The sequence below is a fragment of the Colletotrichum gloeosporioides genome (assembly GCF_011800055.1).
Source record: "Colletotrichum gloeosporioides strain Lc1 chromosome Unknown consensus_27, whole genome shotgun sequence".
Lineage (NCBI taxonomy): Eukaryota > Fungi > Ascomycota > Sordariomycetes > Glomerellales > Glomerellaceae > Colletotrichum > Colletotrichum gloeosporioides.
The window spans coordinates 671,977-690,563 of record NW_025544672.1 but is presented as its reverse complement, the minus strand read 5'-3'; the positions used below and the strand labels follow the sequence as shown (position 1 = coordinate 690,563).

Sequence of the window (18,587 nt, the reverse complement as noted above, 5' to 3'; positions counted from 1 at the left end):
CACAACGTCGACTTTTCCATGGTCAGCTTTGTTGATGCCATTACAACCAAGCAAACATGTGCGGAATCAGCGCCTTCATGAGCCACGGCTCCTCCCACCGTAGCCCCGAGGAGACCAAACAAGTCGTCGACGAGCTCGAGAGCAGCCTTGACATCATCGCCCATCGCGGTCCTGACGCCAGAGGAACATGGTACAGTGAGAACCACCAGGTCGGTCAGTATTACCCTTCCCTCGTGAAGCGTCCAATCGACAGCCGTTTTTCCTGACATCACCTTTTCCAAAAGGCCTCGGTCACGTCCGCCTGTCCATTCTAGACCTCTCTCCCACCGGCAACCAGCCCTTCCACGACTCTCATCCTCCCGCCGCGCCCACCATCTCCGCCGTCGTCAACGGCGAGCTCTACAACCACGAGTACTACCGGAATCTCCTCTCACCCGAGTTCAATTTCGTCGGGACCTCTGACTGTGAAATTGTCATCGCCTTATACAAACACTATGGCCTCTCGTTTCTGGAGCACCTCCGCGGCGAGTTTGCGTTCGTGCTGTGGGACGTGAACAAAAAGAGGCTGATTGCCGGACGGGATCGGTATGGCATCAAGAGCTTGTACTATACATGGCACGATGGAAAGTTGCTGGTGGCCACCGAGATGAAAAGCTTTCTGAAGTTTGGAAAGAAAATGGAGTGGGGCGTGAGGGAGTTGCGGGAACAGAGTTGGCGGGTGGGAAGCGAGACTTACTTCAAAGGGATCTACAGGGTGTGTATATCTTCTTTCTTTGGACCTTTAGGTGCTCTGTGGATGAGGCGTGGGGAGAAATGACGAAGTGCTGATGAGACGTGATGTGCTGTAGGTTCTCCCGGGAAATTACCTAGTCGCAAGGCCTGGTGAGCAAGAGTATCAGGTGTCTTATTGGGACGTCGAGTATCCGGACAAGGTAAGTCTCTTCTGCATCTGTCTTATGGACATCAATTCTAAAGCCCACCTCGCAGTCAATCCCTGATTCTCGTTCCGCCACTGAACTCACGGAGAACGTCCGCACACGTCTCCTAGAGGCCACCAGAATCCGTCTCAAAGCCGACGTGCCGGTGGCCGTCTACCTGTCAGGCGGCATCGACTCGTCTTCGGTGGCCGGCATGGTGGCCCACCTCATGAAGCAAGGCCACCACCTCGGCTCCGAATCGTCGACCGTGCCATCCAAGATGAAGTGCTTCACCGTGCAGTTCGACGAGGGTACCGGCGCAGACGAGTCGGCCGTGGCGCACCGCACGGCTGCATGGCTGGGCGTGGACATTCACATGGTGAAAATGGACGAAGAGGCCCTTGTCGCGCGCTTCGAGGACACGGTGTGGAACGCCGAGATCCCGCTGCCGGATCTCAACGGGATGGGACGGTACGCGCTCGCCGAGGCCGTTCACAAGCAGGGGATCAAAGTCGTCATCACCGGGGAGGGCTCGGACGAGCACTTTGGGGGCTACGACGCCTTTCGCGCCGACTGGCTGAGCGAGGCCGACCATTCATGGGCGGCGCAGGAAGAGCAACTTTCTGCGAGTGACCGTGACGAGGCGCTACAGACGGCCGTGGCCGCCAGCAAGCGCGGGATCTTTGGGGATTTCACGCCAGAGATCCCCGCTTCCTCCGAGAGGATGATGAACCACGGGTACGTCGTTCCCTCCATCGCGCGCGTGGGCTCTCTTCCCTTCGCAGAGTGGACCAGACACGCCCACGGGGACACGGCGCCCGAGACGGCCCTTGTTGGGGGCTTCGACGGCCGCGTGCGCGAGAACATTCGGAAGCGGTGGCATCCATTCCACGCGGCGGAGTACATGTTTGTGAAGACCTTCATGCCGCACTTTATCCTGCGATACAACGGAGACAACGTCGACATGAGACACCAGGTCGAGTCGCGTTGTCCGTTCCTGGACCACCATCTCACCGAGTACGTCAACAACATCCCGCCGGCGCTCAAGATCCAATATCACCACGGCACCAAGTCCTGGCGGGAGAAGCATATTCTGCGTGAGGCGGTGAAGCCGTTTGTGACCGATGAGATTTATAACATGAGTAAGAAGGCGTATATGGGGCCCAGGAAGTTTTGGGTCGGGGGCCCGTTGTGGCAAAAGGTCACCGAGCTGGTGACGCAGGAGAACGTCCAGGAGCTAGGCTTTGTGGACTGGCAGGCGGCCGAGGAGGCGGTGAAGAGGGCGTTTGAGGATCAGGATGCGTTGTCTTTGAGGAGAGCCATTACAGTGGCCCAATTTGTGGTGTTGGGGAAAAGGTTTGGGGTAAAGAAGGCGGTGCCAGGGCAGTAGAAGGAGAGTTGCATAGATCCATAATCGGTATCCGTAGAAAGATTCGGCCAGTGGTGATAATTTGCATCCTCACGTTCACTTGTCACTCGTTCTTACACGGGAAACCCGTTGCTGCGGGCGCCCTTTGCTCCTAGGTATTGAGGACGACCCAGCGTTAAACAATACAACAACAATGACTACTCCGCAGGAAACCGATTTACAATTTGCTGCCAAGTTATGTACCTGCCAAGGTAGGTAGGCCGTTCCAATATCATCTATGTCCCGACTCCCGCCTCACCAGAACGCCGCAACCCTCACTTCGATGCTCTCACGGGCCTCCTCCGTGTCATCCTGTCCCACAAGTTCAAACGCACTATGCACCGTCCCGCCGACGCCCAATCCTCCCTTCCCTCCATCCTTGCGTGGTGCCCTCGCATTTGCCTCCATCTCATTGTCAAACAACTGGATCACCAGGACCTCACTAGGTTCCTGGTCTGCAATGAAATGCCAGTCATGCGCTCCACCCTCCTGTTCATTCTTTGGTGCGTAGGCCAAATACCCCTCGGTATCATACGTGGTCTCCTCGGATGAAGAAGGAGCGAGCGTAGAGGCGGAGGCAGAGTTGGAACTTTGGGTCCCAGGGAGGCGTGACAGGTGAGCTGGGATGGTCCAGTCAAGCGGCTCCAGTTGGGCAGAAATCACGTAATCCTCCTCTGGAAACTTGTTGGCTGGTGCGAGGGCCAGCGGATCCCGCTTGACCGTCTTGATCGGGCGCCAGATGGAAAACAGCGCAAAGCGCGGGACCCCGGCCTCGTGGTAGTGGTCCTTGAGATCTTCCAACCGGACCCCGGAGGAAAGTAGAGCGTTTTCCGCCGTGATGACGTGCTCCGCTGCCGAAGTGACCTGGTGGGCGTACTTGCGAATGTGCAGTCTTGCACCCTTGGGCGTGAGGTCGAGGTGGACTTTGGGGGCGGGGGAGACGGCGTCGGACTTGGCCAGGCCGACGATGGGAGGGAACTTGGGAGTAGTACCGCTGCTGCCCTCTTCTCCCACCTCCCCATCCCGTTTCCCTTCTCCTTTCCCGCCGTCTTCTGCTGAAGAGCTGGAGTCGCCGGTGCCCTCACTGTAAGGCTGCGTCCGCACAACCGCCGCACTCACTACCGCTGTCTTGCAGCCCGTCAACTTCTTCACAAACTCCTCGACCTCGGGAAAATAGACGTCCCTGAGTGCCTTTTCATCTTTCCAGCTCGCATGGCCGAATGGCTCAGCGTGCAAAGCCGAATGGTGCCGACGGGAGGTGAACCCATGCACCGAGAGCTTATAAGGCGAGGCATCGCCCAGGTCGAGCGTAGGCTTGAGGTCTGTGAGTGGAAGGGTGACGATGGAGCTGAACTCGGAGAGAGAGGGCAGGAGGTAGGCTTCTTTGGCCGAGGCGGGCCTTGCGTTGGGAGGCAGGTAGCGAAAGATGCCGTGGTGGGACATGATGAAAGTTGGCCTTGACGATGATAACTAAGCGTATGAACTCTAAGACTGAGAGATCTTGTTCGTTTGACTTATTTGACTGCGAGACTCTTAAAAACGACGAGGCACATGAGAACCTGTGCGCGTCAAATGCCTCCCGCAATTATCCGAGACATTTATGAAGGCAGCCTGATCAGAAGTTGCACCTCGTAAAACGGAGACTTTTCGTATCACCTTGACAGAGACCTGCCCGACACAGTCACACGCTCACTGAACAGCTCTGCAACGCAGGAGATGTCTTTCCAGACAACTGTTTCCCGGCTTTTGCCCATGAGTGTGTTGCCAAACGAGGGACTTGCACGCAAAGGATCCGCCGAAACTGCACTGCCCACTGCAGTCCCATTACTCGGGATACCCACCCACGATTCATGCGGAACAAGTACTGAGTACTTTGCGCGTAGATCCGACTCAGGGGTGCAGGCAGGGCTGACCAGATATGCCAAACCTCGGTTAGCATAAGTGCGGATGAAAGGGTGCAGCCGAACGATGGGCCGTGCCGTGGAGCTGGGGAAAGCATTTTAAACGTACTGAGTCGTGCGCAATTCCGTGGGGGCCCTGGGGCACATATCAGGGATCCCGAGCTCGGCGCGAATAGCAGTGCGAAGTACTTGCTTTGTCGCTTTCGGAAGTACTTTAAGTGGGTGTGCGAAATCTCCGCTACAGGCGATGTGCGGCTGGTTGTAGGAGCCCACGTGTATCCAGCTGTTGGCGCTGAATTATCAGCTAAGCGGCGTGGGCGCGGGCATCAAGCGCCGGTGCCCGAATGCGACGCCGGGGTTCTCCCCGGGCCATTTGGAGTTCAACGGGGCTCGGCGGGGCTCAGTGGGGCTCCGGGGTCCCGGGGTCCCGGGGAACCGGGGCTGTCAGCCTAACCCCGCCGGTTCCCTCAGGTGCCCCACTGGAAACCCCTCACTTCACGTTGCCTGCGAAGCTGGCATAGCAAGGCTATGAAGAACCTAAAAAGGAAAAAAAACAAGAAGCCAAGCCACCCTTGCCTGCATAATATGATAATATCCACGCAGACTTGAACATGAGGCTGTGCCGCCTGACAGGTAGGTAGCGTGCAGATGCTCCACCAAAACTCAGCTCTCGCTTCTTACTCCGATCCAAGCCGGTAATATGCAAAATGCCTCTTGTAACCGTTGCTACAGAACAGATCCACTTTACCATCAAGGATTTTTCTTGCTTCCGCCGCGATTCCACTTCTTGATGTCGTGACTCGTGAGGACCTCACACATCTCACCCGCTGCATCCACTCGCCATCCGTCCCTACAAAACCCTCCCTCATTTCTCTTAAGCTCCTGGTCGTCAAAATCACACCATCCCAACACAGCATCAATCCCACCCCTGCAAACCTTCGCCAGTCTCCCCAGTGAAAGATGGGCCGCATCCTCATCACCGGATCAACCGACGGCTTCGGCCTGGGCGCCGCCCGTCAGCTCGTCGAGCGCAAGCACACCGTCTATCTGCACGCACGCAACGCGGCCCGCGCCGAAGAGGCCAAGAAGCTCGTTCCGGGCGCTGCGGGTGTCTTTGTCGCCGACCTCACCAGCACGGCCGAGACTCGCTCGCTCGCCGAGCAGGCCAACGCAGTCGGCCAGTTCGACGCTGTCGTCCTCAACGCCGGCTTGCTGTACGGGCCCTTCCGCAAGACCGAGTCGGGCGTGCCCGCCCAGGTCTTTGTCAACATGGTGTCGCCCTACATCTTCACCTGCCTGTTGACGCCGCCGAAACGGATCGTCTTCGTCGCGTCGGTGCTGCATCGCGAGGCCAAGCCGGACGTCGAGGACATCTTCTGGCTCAAGAGGGGCGAGAAGGAGTGGAACGACTTCGAGGCTTACTGCAACTCCAAGTTCCACGTCATGTGCCTCGTGAATGCGGCCGCGAAGAGGTTGCAGGGCAAGGGCACGTCGGTGGTGGCGATGCACCCGGGCTACGTGCCCACCAAGCTCACAAAGTTCGAGGCGCCTGACAAGATGGAAGACGGGCTGGAGACGTATGTCATGCTGGCCGAGGGCGATTACGATGTGAGTGGGGAGACGGGTCGGTACTTTGATCCAAAGAAGCAGAAGGGCGAGCCGTTGCCTGCTACCGAAGACGTAGGCTTGCAGGAGGCGGTGGTGAAGGCTTTGGAGGACTTTACGGGACTCAAGCTGCCGGGTTCTGCCTGACGGCGCTGATGTCCCCCATGATGTTCAGATAGTCAGTCACTTTGCTGATTACTCTCAAGTCAGCAGTCTTCGAGTAGACTCATATCTGCGAGATTATCCTCGTACTTTTTCCGAGGCAAAGCGCGTGCTGTTTCGAGCAAACTCATAGTCGCGACATTGAATTAAACCAAACCCTCCGAGCCAAAATAAGTAGTGTACTCGCCCTGCCAGGCGAAAAGAATCCAAACACACCACCAAAGCTCTATGAATAGCCTAACATTATCCCCGCCTCAACTCACCTAAGCAATAGGTCCATAAAAGCTAAATAAGCCATTGGGATCATACGCCGCCTTCACTTCCCGCAGGCGAGTCATCCGCCACTCCTCATGCCCATACCACTGCTCGGGCCCCTCATTTCCAAACGCATAATTCAGATACGCGGGAACAAAATCACGTCCTGTGCCTTCGTGCAGAATCTGGCGGAACTCGTTCCCTAGCCTCGCAACCTCCTCGTCCAGCGCCGCGTCCCCGGGCATGTACTGCAACAAGGGCCCGACCAACACGTTCTGAGAGCGGTGCCCATACGCACTTGAATCATCTGCCTTCGCCTTGACCCCTTGCGTAGAATAGTCATCAAAGGTGACCAATGAGTTACTAAGCGCCGAGTTGGCCACAATGCTGTTGGCGAAGAAATCAAAGGCGAGCTTCTGGGCGGTGGTGTTGTAGGTCTCGAGGTAGATGGGGAAGCGCGGGTTATTGGCGCCGGTCTTCTGACACGGGCCGTCGGTGGTCCTGACGCCGACGAACTTGGCGAGGTCGGTGTATACGCCAGATTCCGACGAGTTGGAGAGGGGCCCGAGGGCGTGGAATGGGGCGGTGTAGGCTGGGTCGACGGTGGTGACGCCTTCTTGCATGAGGAGGATTTGAACGATGGGCTGAAAGAGCAAGTTAGATATAACCTTGGTACACTTTGGGGCTTGGTAGGGGGTTGGCAGGGTGCCGAGGAATACGAGAGGGCTGAACTGACCTTCTGAGCATCAAGATCTGGGCTCATCATCCAATAACTCCAGTTGATCAAATCCACCGGCTGCGTCCCGTTCTTCAATATCTCGTTGTTCGTCACCTCGTACAATTCCTCCACCAAGTCGCCGCTGAAGTTCATCAGCTCCAGCGCCCAGTCTTGATGTTCGACATCGTAGATCTGGGATGTGACGCTGGTGACAATTCCAAAGTTGTGGCCCGCGCCGTTCATGGCCCACCACAGGTCCGGGGTCGCGGTCTCGTTGATCGTTACGAGTGTGCCGTTGGCGAGCACAACGTTCATGGAACGGAACTGGTCGCCAATCAGCCCGTGGCGGCCCTGAAGGAATCCGTGGCCACCACCGAGGCCGGGCCCGAGATACGAGACACATTCGCATGCACCCGTGACTTCAAACCGCCATATGTTAGCATCATCAGAGGTACACACGGGATCTAGATAGGTGTAGGAGGAGGGACACTTACCTGCCTGCTTGCCAGCATCCCAGAGCGCGTGAGAGAGAACATGCGATTTGGTTCCGCCGGCCACTGTCACCGTCTGGCCATCTGCGGCAATTTCCACACCAGTGAGCTCATCGAGATCTAACAGGATGCCGCTCTTCATCTTGCCCAGTGTGGTGATGGCGCCATGGGCACTGTTTGTGGCTAGGAAGGGGAGGCCTTTCTTGTTGGCAAACTTGATCTGTTGGCCAAAAAGCGCGATTCCATCATTAGCCATGAATCTACTGAAGAAAGATAGACAGGAAGTATGAAAAATGGGGCAATTCTTCTTACCGTCTCGACGACATCGTTTTCAGTGGTAGGCCTCACGGCCACGTTCACCGTCGGCATGTCCAAATTTGACCACCGCGTCGTGACATTGTTGAAGTCGTCGGATCCCGTATAGAACACCTTGGCGGTGCTCGAAAGCGATGCGACAAGGGCTTGGTAGTCGGCGTCCTGCCGGGACCAAAGAGTGTGGCCATTTACACCGACAGCAGTCAACGCCGTAGCGAGAATTTGCAGGCCGGTGGGATGCATCCTGACTGGAACTGTGACCCTGAGGGATGCTAAGAAAATGAGTACGAGTATGACTGGTGAGTGATCGAGTCCCAACAAGTCAACCAGCAGTCGCACCGAGCTAGTCTTGAAATACCTGAGATGGACTCAGTATGTAGTGCAGACCGGTGCATGCTGCAAAAGATCCCTTCCAAGGAAGACCGGCTCACGACTCATGAATCCTCGCCGACGCGGAACCGGGACTAACGATGGCTTCACTTCCGGATCAGCACGGAAGCTGGCAAACCCCATCACCCGCGTGCGTAGGATGCGGAAGTTGAAATTCCGGCGAGTTATTGGCCAAAACCAGGGGGGGAAGAAGGTTCACAGTTTGACAAAAACAGGCATCAGCCCGAGACATCGGTGTTCTTTCGAACAGCAAGCGAGGCTCATCGCCATCATGGGCCACACCGGAAGGAAGCTGACAGCATTAGCGTTGAGATACGTAGATATCAACTCAAGAGAGTCGAGAAAGCAGGAAAAGCTTACAAAAAACATCTCGTACTGCGAGGTCCCACAGTCAAACGTAAGAGAAACCAGGGCATCCATGACTGTGGGCTTGGTGGAGATTCAATTGAACTCTGAAAGTCGGCCCCCCCCCCCCCCCCCCCCCAANCGCCCCCCCCCCCCCCCCCAAGGAAAAGGGAGGCTCGGGGCAGGCCAGGTACGTTTCGGGATAAAAAGTGGCACTTTTCGATGGCCACACCCTAAGTCACCACACAATATACTACCACTATGCATACCTCCTTGCCTCCTCAGAAAATATGCGATGGGGCTTGAAGTGTGTACATACCCCCAAGTAAGTGATCTGACCCTTGTCCACTGATACCGCACTGGCATTCTGAGTCCCCCAGCCTTTCCGTAGTCATGTTGAATGAGCCCCTATTAGTGGCTGAACAGCGGAGGTTGAACAGCATGGCGGAGGCGGATGCGATCCGGATGATGGCGGTGTGGCTCTTTAGACGAACTAAATTGACTCAGTCGGGGAGTCTCTGTAAAATATAGACTGGGCATGGGCAGCGAACGAGCACGTGGTAAGAACTAATGAGGCAATTGGAGTAAACCACTTCGACATTAGTTCAGTCAATATCAAGTCAGGTTGATGCCTCGTCTGGTCTTCCTGAATATTCGGAATGAAGTTTTGTAAAGAACGGCTGTGCCTCGGCGTCTTCAGCTGAAGGCGGTCCAATGAGCCTTATCCCACGTCTACACAAGTACCCATCGGCCTAAATGATGGCCAAGATAACACTCTGTACTACCAATAAAGAAAGATAGAACCCCCATCGATAAGCCATTTCGTATAATTTGGTGATATACTGGACCAAAATCTGACCCACGGCATTACCAACGCAGGACAGTGAAATGGCGGCGGCTGCCTCTGTCCAGCTTTGAGCGCTTGCAGAATTGTTGACCAGAGTACTTTTATTGTGCAAAAGTTCGAGACCAACTTGGAAGAGGAAGGTACTTACATGGGAGAACAATCAGGTGGAGATTTACTAGAAATCGCAGAAGAAGGATTGCGTTCCTCCAATAGTTGCTGACATCCCGGGAAAGTATCACGAAGCCGGGACAAGACAGCTCGCTACCATGACTGCGTCTGGCAGTGTCACAAGTCCCAGTCGCCGAGTATAATGCGTTCACTCACAGGAAGCTGGGGTCTTGCAATACGTGACTAGTTCCACCAACACAACAATTACTATGTACATAACGCCGAGGCTGGGATATTCGCGACCATCATTGTCTCTTGACTCCAATAGAACCGAGGTCAGAAAGGATACAGCAAAGACGAGGAATATCCTAGCAACAGAGCGTGCAAGCGGCTGCATGGAAATTAGCTCTTGAACTGGAATGTAGAGCACAACTTACCTGTCTCCGACTCAAATTCAACCTCGTCGTATCGTCGAAGAACTTGTGTAAAAAAGCGCTATGGCGTTGCCCAATAGTTTGGCACGCAATCAGCCAAGAAACTTCACCAGGTTGGCCAATGGTCTGTGACATGCCAATCATCATGTGGTCACTAAGAAGATGACCTGAAGTGAAATGTGGCGACGAAAAGGCGAAATGGCAGAGCTTTGGGAGCCATAAACCCCCAGAGAACCTCCACTTTAGGAACGGCAACGTCCACCAGGAGCAGTCTCAGTGGTAGCTCATTCACTGGGTACCAAGCCAAACCGGGAATAAGAACTGCTGAGAATATGCATCTATCTAACGCGCCTTCGGGAATACAGCCGAGAAGAGTTGCATCCTTGGTGGCTTCGGCGATAAGTATGAATACTATCCATGGAAGATTAGCTGATGGTGGCCTCATTATGAGACGCCAACTCACCCTTTGCGACCAAAATGTGCGGAAAGACCAAGTTGAGCGGCAACCTTGACAAAGTAGCGAGCAACAAGACTTGTCCAATAACGAATGAGACCTTGTAGTTCAACAGATCGTAGAAATGGCGGTCGAAGTCGTACGGTCTGAAGGTATTAACGCTGAACTGGAGAGGGTCAGCCCCATTGGCGAATTGGAGATCAAAACAGAGGAATGCCAATGCCGAGTTGATGACAGCAAGGACCTGGACCTCGCAACAGGACTCGTCGAGCCACACCACCCAAGTCCATATAACGGGGACTTGAAATGTGGTAAATCCCCAACATGCGAATACACCCGAAGTCGTATATCGGAGGAGTGGAGATACTTACAAGGCATATCACGAGAAACATAAATTCTGTGTTTCGTCGACCCGGTCGATCCTCTAATGGAGGCCGACTGACGTGATTGCTTGTGTTCGAAATATCTGGCTGTAGACTGTCTGGTAGAGGGCTTTCGGCGACACCGGGGGTAGTCGGATGTGGTGCAAGTGAGACGCTAACTTGGTCCATCACGCGCATCCCTTCCAGTTGGCGACGGCTTGTTCTGAGATTGGCTTACCGATGATACGTCTGTGTTTTCGGGTCATATGATCAAAGCATGGCCCTGTGCATCTCGCGCTCCTGCCCACATACAAACATTGCAAGAGGGGGGGTGTTGCATTGTAGATGTGTCACCGTCAGGAGGTGCGTATCAATGAGGGTGGAAGAAAAGCCGTCCTATACTTGTTGCGCGGGAAGAGGCTCTGAGGGAGTACTGACAGTGTCAGAGTAAGACTGTAAGGATACGTCTCTAAGATTTCCGTGGTAGGAGCCCCAGAGGTATGTCTCAACAGTTCGAACATCCACAAAACCTTCGACGCCAATGAGGCGAGGGACGAATGGCGGCCTAATATTCCGTTTTAATCTGATGAGAACCATAGGAAGTGTCAAAGCAAATACGCCAACGGTGGAGAACACGATGGTCGCAAAAGCTTTGACCGGAACCAGTGAGCCAGATCGATCAATGGGTGGCCAATCTGGGGGAAATCTGGGCAGCCCTTCGAGCGGTTTCATTCGATCAATACGGTCAAACGATGACACTCAAGTCCCGATCATGATTAAAACCGGCACAGCCGTGCAACAGAAAAAAAAAGAAAAAAAAAAAGAGTGCGTTCTGGAGTTGGCACACATTCCGGTCCTCATACGGCTCTGGATCGATACGCTCTCATTGGATTGCCGCTCCGTAGATGCCATCAAAAATGACTGTGTCGGAGCCTGAAACGACTTGCACTTTGAGAAATCGATGAATATCTCCAAATCTTGCTACCCATTGGTACTGGGTGTGATACCAAAGAGCATCGGGTGGTGGAGAGGGACAGATCAAGCGACCGAGAAAGGCGGCACTGTTGTTGGCGAGCGACACTTTGGCAAAAGCCTGGAGCCCTGTGACTTACTTGTTCGCTTGTGGACGGAGACGGCTAGGAAAGAGGCCCATGGTTGCGTAGGTTATGTTTCCCTGTTTGAATTGGTTGGTTTGGCGCCGAGCAAAACACTCTAATGCCACTTCGATCAAGTTCACAGAGATCAGGATCACCGAGCCCTCGAAATGACTGACGAATACCTTGACAGCCTCCGCATCGTCCCAAGCCTTCTCTGCAAAGTTCCGTTCTGCCACTGGCTTCGGCTCCGTAGGGTCTCCGACAACGTAGAGCCATATTCTGTGTTTTGCTGGACAGAGGAGGAGTTCCGGTAATATCCAAAGCCTTGACCCCCACTGTCTAAGCTAATGAGTTACCTATTTCTTGTCATATGCCGGAGGTTCCTCGTCGGCTAGCCGGCAGGCCACCTTTTCCGAAGCCATAGATCCAATCTATGATCATGGAGTGCGCCGCCCGTATGACGTGGCATATTTTGTAAAGTCCTCTCTGCTGCTGGTTGGTCTATTAGATAATGAATTGAAATGGTACCATTTATTGCTAGCAAAAATCAAATGTATTTCGGAAAGAAAACGTAAGCAAATAGAACTAGGTTCATTATTGTAAAAATATATATCAACAGTATTAAAAGTCTCATCGAATGTGAACTAGTATCAATAAATATCTAGAAGGTACTTTAATGATCTTAGATAAATTTAATAGAGGTCACTTCACAGGAAACTGGCTAATGTTAATGGTGGTTTCTTTAGCTGAGACCTTACCTACCCTTTCACATTACATCTGGCACTCGCATAAACGCAGGCTTATTTTTGGCCCTGCTAGGGTTTATGAACCACGAGGTAAGATTCCTTCTAAAACTAAAAACCTCCTCTTGCGTAGGATATCATGAGAAACACTGTTGGGATATTCTATTCGTCATTATGCTACAACCAACATTAGTATCAGGCGATTGCTTCAAACGGAGGCTTCACACGCCAGAGTCGTTGGTGCCTTGGTATTGGCTCACAGGGGGAGAATGTACTCCTGTTATTAAACAGTTGGTCAACCTAGCCACCTAAAGCCATCTGCAGTGCCAGTCATAGTAAATGCAGTGAAGACGGATCAATTGATGCGCCTCAACAACGGAGAGTACCGGGGCCCCGTACAACTTGATTTCCCCGATCTCGCAGGCGGCCATCGGTGAGTGACATACTTTTAGGAATAGGCTTAGACGTCAGTGACATACTTCTAGAAAGAGGCTTAGAAGTAAGACTTGTATTACTGCATCAGGGAAACGGCACTAGGAAGATTTGGCCTACACGGTCCATATATTGCACATTCCCGTACCATTTATACATCGACGCAATTTCTGCGGAAGGAGGCAATCATTCCTCATGGTCTCGCTTTGATAATTAGTTATTATTGTCAACACGAACAAGAGTCACTAAACTCATAAACTTGCCAAGACATGTCTGGGACATTGATCGACATTATTAATGTTGTGTTCACTATCACATATGGAGTCTTAAGTTGAGTGGTGGCTATCTTAAACCTCTGGATATCCCACAAGACTCGTGTTGAGCGTTCGGCGAATGCGCCGTTCGAACACGTCCGGCCCTGCATTTCAAAGTGTCGCCTTCGGCCATCACCACACCAGAATGGGGATGATAATGGTAAGTTTTGTGTCAGATGACGTGTCGCTCAATGCTGACCGAAACATTTGTCAACATCAGACCGCCCCTTGGCGGATAGCGACCGACTTCAAGATGCCAGTCCAAATTTCTCTGCTCAACCATCGCACCGAGAACGTCACCGAGTACCGCAGAATAATGAAGGGACCCTTGAGGACTATGACTTCCTGCAAACCCAGCTCGGACCTCACGATATCGTCGAAGATGCGTATGCAAGATGTACGCATGGCAGTACTTAGGCTGAGATCGTAACTCAACAGCTCTTACAGCGTAGGCATCGCTACAGGCTGTACATAGGACGCTTATACGACCTTTTCCCTGGTCATAGTCATAGCGCTTTTGTTGGGTTACAACGTCGACTCGCGAGACTGACAGAAATAACAATGGGAAAAAAGGTAGACCATCAAGAGAGGATATCGCGTGATGTGATGTGGTATTATGAACGGCAGAACGCTTAACGGTAGCAATGCTCTTTGCTTTGAATGGGTTTGCGAAGCTAGTAGACATAGATGAAATCCTCGTTCTTCAAATCAGTCATGTCGCGCAGGGCATTATCCTCCTCAATCGTCCTGTGCTGCTGGCCGGCAGTATCACCCTCGACCTCAACTGCCTTGCTGGTTTCCGTCTCGTCCTTACGCAACATGGACTCGTCGACGATCTGGGCGCTCTTGCCGAGCTCCTCGCGGCGCTTGGCGTGCTTGCTGTTAAGGAACTTGAGGTAGATGGGGATGAGACTGGAAACGTTACAGTCAGCAATCACGGTAATAATAGTAGGGAGCGGAAGAGAGCTTACAGTCCCATAATGCCGACAAGAACGAACATGACCAAGTTTGAGATCAATCCGGGGCGGTAGAGAGGAGCATCATCAACGGAGTACAGCAAGGGTCCGATGATGTTGCCTACGCACATGCCGATGAAGACCACAGCGGAAGTCGTCTTCTTCTTAGTGTCACCAGCGGTGTTCTGCACCTGCCACGTGAAGATAATGGGGGTGATGGCAGCAAGGATAGATACGAGGTAGTATCCAAACAGCAACACGCCCTTCTCATGGCGGGGGACAGTAAGCATCAGGATGGAGCCGATGGCAGGAGGGATGGAGAGCATGGAGATGACGACGCCCTTGCGCTTGATCTTAGTCGCGAGCCAGCCGCTGCCCATGATGGCAATAATCTGGATGGCGCCGAAGGGGATGTTGAACAAGATCGTGGTGAAGCTGTCGTAACCGAAGGACTTGACGATGAGGTTGCCAAAGGTGGAGATGCCGCCGCTGGCGATGGAGATGGCGATGATGAGCACGAACCAGCACCAGGTCTTGAGGTCCATGAAGGTCTCGAGGACGTGGTCCCAGCGCCAGTGGCCTGATTGCATGCCCATCTGGTTCGCGCGGAGACGCTCGACGGCGATGACCTTTTCTCTCTCGGTGAGGTACTTGGCGGAGATGGGCGAGTCGGGCATGAGGATGAGGACGACGAAGGAGTATGAGACGGTTAGTAGGCCGCAGAATCTGTGACGGTTGTCAGTCTTATCTCTCCAATCAGGCCATGTGAGTCAACTAACAAGAAGATGATCTGATAAGAGTGCAAAGTCTCGCTCTTGATGTGTCCCAGTCCATATGTCGCCAAGCTACCCACGATGAAGGTGACACCGTTCATGGCGTTCCAGGACGTTGTGACGAGCGTCTGCTCACTGCGTCTCCACCACATAGTCGTGACACTCAGACATGAAGGTGCGATGAGGGCTTCGAACGTGCCGAGCATGAATCGAAGACCGAGGAGTGAACCGAAGTTCGTGCACGAGGTCATGATGGCGAGCATAGAGCCCCAGAGGAAGATTGCGGCGGCGATGACTTTTCCGTTGGGCAGTTTGACGAGAATGAAGGCGGCGGCGGGTTGCCAGACGAGTTGAGCGATGTAGAGGATGGAGCCGAGCCAGGAGTACTGGCGGCCGACGAGGCCGGCGTCTTCTGTGATGCCGAAGATGGAAACATAGCTGTTACGTCGAGATGGTTAGTCTTCCGTGTCAGGAGTGATGAATATTTGTGAAGAATCGATGAGATGCGGATTGTGTTGATGGAACTCACCTGAGGGAACTCTTGTCAAGTTGCTGGAAGAAATACGCGCCCAGGAGAAGGGGCAGGATGCGGAAGTTGATGCGCTTCAAGACCGCCTTCTCTTCCTCATACGTGAATGCTGTATCGCCGCCTCCATGTTCTGCCAAGAATTGAGCCGCCTTTTCCTGAAGGCTGTCACCCTGGACCGGCTCATGGCGGACGGGCTCAATCGCGTCGACGGCGTTGCCGCCAGTCTGGTTCGTGGCTGGTGGGTTGGTAGCCATCCTGACTCACGCCCTAGCAGGCCCTAAATGATGCAAGTAATGTCGAATCCCTTCTAGAAGACGATGAGAAGGCCAAAGGAATGGCAGCTGAGATGACACGCAACACTGCGACGATGGAACCGATAGGATGTCAACCAAAACCTAGCGTTGCATAAACTACCCAAAATCCGGGGACAGTTCATCTTATCAAGTCGCACGCAGCCCACAAACCCCAGGTTCTACCCCAATATTCGGGCTCCTCTTAGCCGACTTATTCCACGCAGCAAACCTGGAGAAAGCCCGGGGTAGACTGGGGCCAGAATTATGGATATCCTCGAACACCTGACCTGGGCCGTTGCGTATTTCCGCTCGGTTTCTCTTTTACATCGCGTGGTGCTGGCGCGACGGATACGGTCAACGTAACCACCCGGATATTAATCCCATACCAAGGTCTTGGTCCCGTTGCTTGACCAACATCCAAGACATCGCACTCCTGGCCGCCGAGAAAAGTCCCCATTGGAGGAAGAATTTCAGCCTGAATGCGAGCGACGAGGGGGTGCGACGTTTTGGCCGCCTCGTGTCGAATCATGCCCTGCAACACCGCGTGATGATTGGCAGGTCTCCCACAAGTCGTGGAAGCGATTCCCTGCTCAGTCTGCTCAGTGCCGGAGATCCACGGGCTTGGGGAGCGGGTGGCTGTCAACGGCCGCGCTGGGCAATGTGGCATTCAGCTGGGTACCGGCTGGGCTGACGTTGACGTTGCAATCAAAAGAAAGACACCCCCAAACTCTCTCCGCATTCTCGTAACCCCGACTTCCCCCGCCCGAGGTTTGGTTAAAATGAGGAGAACCCACTTAAGAGCAATCCACCCCCGCGTCGCCCCCAGAGGATAAGAAAAAAGGAGTCGGACCACCCCCGCATTGTGTGTGGGGATCAGGCTTCGGGTGTTCAAACTGCCGCAGGAGACAAGAAACGTGGTCGTATTTTGCCTAAACTCGGGGGATGGGGGAGATGGACCCGAGATGAGGGTGTCGATGTGCCGGATGCCGTGCTGCGTGGGGTGTTGAGTGCCGTTCTTCGGAGTCGTGACGTCCTCGCGGGGTTACCAAGACTTGCAAATAACTTCAGGGCCTTTTCCTGTTGCGCACATCTATGTTGAGATCTGTTTCTGTTGGAATCACAACTCCTTCAAACACCAACGAAATTGTTGAAACTTACTCGCCCAACATGGCCGACATCACGACCAAGAAGAAGCGCTACGCCATCGTCGGCACCGGCGGCCGCTCCAGCTTCTTCTACACAGCCATAGCCCAAGACTACAGCGCGACGTCCACCATCGTCGGCCTCTGCGACACCAACCAGACGCGCATGAACTTCGCCAACAGCAAGCTCGAATCACTCGGCCATGGCGCCGTCCCGACGTACCTCGCCGCCTCCTTTGACCAGATGATCGCCGACACCAAGCCCGACGAGGTGATCGTCACGACCGTCGACCGCACGCATAACATCTACATCGTGCGCGCGCTCGAGCTCGGCTGCAATGTCGTCACCGAGAAGCCGATGACCATCGACGCGCCGCGGTGCCGCGAGATCTTCTCGGCGGTCGAGCGCACGGGGAACAAGGTCCGCGTGACGTTCAACTACCGCTACGCGCCGCACAACACCAAGATCTTTGAGATACTCAAGGCGGGCAAGATTGGCAAGGTGACGAGCGTGCATTTCGAGTGGATGCTGAACGAGAACCACGGCGCGGACTACTTCCGGCGGTGGCATCGGGATAAGCGCAACTCGGGCGGGTTGTTGGTGCACAAGTCGACGCATCACTTTGACTTGGTGAACTTCTGGCTGCAGACGCGGCCGCAGACGGTGTATGCGCAGGGCGATTTGAAATTTTATGGGAGGGAGAACGCGGAGAGTAGGGGCGTCACGAAGTTTTACTCGCGAGCGCATGGGAGCGAGGCGGCGAAGGATGATCCGTTTGCGTTGCAGCTGGATCAGAATCCGAACTTGAAGGCGATGTATCTGGATGCCGAGCATGAGGATGCGTATTACCGTGACCAGAGTGTGTTTGGAGACGGCATCTCCATCGAGGTTGGTATCACAAGGTCCTCTGCAGCACCCAAACGCTGACCGTCATTCTAGGACACAATGAATCTGCTCATCCGATACCGCAACGGCGCTGTCATGACGTACTCACTAACGGCGTACGCCCCATGGGAGGGCTTCCGTGTCAACTTCAACGGAACCGGTGGACGTCTGGAGGTCGAGGTTGTCGAGAAGAGCTACGTCAACTCTGGGGGCAGCCAGGCTCTCGAAGGCGCAATTGAGAAGAGAACGATGTTGTTGAGGCCCTTGTTCGGCCCGCCCCAGGAGATTGATCTCGGAGAGGCCAAGGGCGCGCACGGTGGTGGTGACCTTGTGTTGCTGAGGGATCTGTTTGGAGAACCTGTTTCGGACGAGTACATGAGGGCCGCCAGCCATGTCGACGGTGCCGCGTCAATCTTGACGGGCATTGCCGCGAACCGCTCTATTGCGACGGGGCAGGTTGTAAATGTGGATGATATCTTGGTTGTTCCCGAGAAATAGAATGTGCGGGTGTTCTCGAAGAATTTGAGCGGAAACATAAATTGGGATAGACTGGAATATGACATCATGATAAATTCAACCTCGGTCCCCTTATACTACGTTAGGTAAAGCGAAACCTCGCGCACTTTGCAGAGAAGACAAACAGATGAGACAGTAGTCTACCTGAATGGTGATCGACTTCGCGCGGATGATCATCGGATGCATTTTGCACT

The 18,587-nt window shown here is 54.0% G+C and overlaps 8 protein-coding genes and 1 pseudogene across 9 annotated transcripts; 3 read left to right on the top strand and 6 right to left on the bottom strand.

Moving 5' to 3' along the window:
• Nucleotides 1-56: 56 nt before the first annotated feature.
• On the top strand, nucleotides 57-2,307 carry GCG54_00007574 (putative asparagine synthetase [glutamine-hydrolyzing] 2; the record flags this gene model as incomplete). The annotated part of the gene is made up of 4 exons (XM_045407553.1): nucleotides 57-213; nucleotides 285-754; nucleotides 849-932; nucleotides 988-2,307. The coding sequence occupies 4 exons, from the start codon at nucleotides 57-59 to the stop codon at nucleotides 2,305-2,307; spliced, it is 2,031 nt and encodes a 676-aa protein (XP_045266998.1).
• A 273-nt stretch (nucleotides 2,308-2,580) lies between these two features.
• Nucleotides 2,581-3,768, bottom strand: GCG54_00007573 (Gibberellin cluster GA4 desaturase; the record flags this gene model as incomplete). The annotated part of the gene is made up of 1 exon (XM_045407552.1): nucleotides 2,581-3,768. The coding sequence occupies one exon, from the start codon at nucleotides 3,766-3,768 to the stop codon at nucleotides 2,581-2,583; it is 1,188 nt and encodes a 395-aa protein (XP_045266997.1).
• A 1,418-nt stretch (nucleotides 3,769-5,186) lies between these two features.
• GCG54_00007572 (putative oxidoreductase) lies at nucleotides 5,187-5,978 on the top strand (the record flags this gene model as incomplete). Its single annotated transcript, XM_045407551.1, has 1 exon — nucleotides 5,187-5,978. One exon carries the CDS (start codon nucleotides 5,187-5,189, stop codon nucleotides 5,976-5,978), a length of 792 nt encoding a protein of 263 aa, XP_045266996.1.
• A 278-nt stretch (nucleotides 5,979-6,256) lies between these two features.
• On the bottom strand, nucleotides 6,257-8,015 carry GCG54_00007571 (FAD-linked oxidoreductase azaL; the record flags this gene model as incomplete). The annotated part of the gene is made up of 4 exons (XM_045407550.1): nucleotides 6,257-6,892; nucleotides 6,985-7,430; nucleotides 7,461-7,677; nucleotides 7,770-8,015. The coding sequence occupies 4 exons, from the start codon at nucleotides 8,013-8,015 to the stop codon at nucleotides 6,257-6,259; spliced, it is 1,545 nt and encodes a 514-aa protein (XP_045266995.1).
• A 1,655-nt stretch (nucleotides 8,016-9,670) lies between these two features.
• Nucleotides 9,671-10,040, bottom strand: GCG54_00007570 (uncharacterized protein; the record flags this gene model as incomplete). The annotated part of the gene is made up of 2 exons (XM_045407549.1): nucleotides 9,671-9,853; nucleotides 9,900-10,040. The coding sequence occupies 2 exons, from the start codon at nucleotides 10,038-10,040 to the stop codon at nucleotides 9,671-9,673; spliced, it is 324 nt and encodes a 107-aa protein (XP_045266994.1).
• Nucleotides 10,041-10,050: 10 nt separating this feature from the next.
• GCG54_00007569 lies at nucleotides 10,051-11,444 on the bottom strand (annotated as a pseudogene). Its single transcript has 3 exons — nucleotides 11,025-11,444; nucleotides 10,360-10,516; nucleotides 10,051-10,307 (listed from the first exon to the last, which is right to left on the bottom strand). Coding segments are annotated over exons 1-3 (834 nt in total).
• Nucleotides 11,445-11,595: 151 nt separating this feature from the next.
• GCG54_00007568 (uncharacterized protein) lies at nucleotides 11,596-12,179 on the bottom strand (the record flags this gene model as incomplete). The annotated part of the gene is given in 3 exon segments (XM_045407548.1): nucleotides 11,596-11,773; nucleotides 11,825-12,148; nucleotides 12,166-12,179. The coding sequence occupies 3 exon segments, from the start codon at nucleotides 12,177-12,179 to the stop codon at nucleotides 11,596-11,598; spliced, it is 516 nt and encodes a 171-aa protein (XP_045266993.1).
• A 1,793-nt stretch (nucleotides 12,180-13,972) lies between these two features.
• On the bottom strand, nucleotides 13,973-15,810 carry GCG54_00007567 (putative transporter; the record flags this gene model as incomplete). The annotated part of the gene is made up of 4 exons (XM_045407547.1): nucleotides 13,973-14,210; nucleotides 14,270-14,980; nucleotides 15,034-15,465; nucleotides 15,557-15,810. 4 exons carry the CDS (start codon nucleotides 15,808-15,810, stop codon nucleotides 13,973-13,975), a joined length of 1,635 nt encoding a protein of 544 aa, XP_045266992.1.
• Nucleotides 15,811-16,941: 1,131 nt separating this feature from the next.
• Nucleotides 16,942-18,375, top strand: GCG54_00007566 (putative oxidoreductase YteT; the record flags this gene model as incomplete). The annotated part of the gene is made up of 2 exons (XM_045407546.1): nucleotides 16,942-17,880; nucleotides 17,932-18,375. 2 exons carry the CDS (start codon nucleotides 16,942-16,944, stop codon nucleotides 18,373-18,375), a joined length of 1,383 nt encoding a protein of 460 aa, XP_045266991.1.
• Between the last annotated feature and the right edge of the window lie 212 nt (nucleotides 18,376-18,587).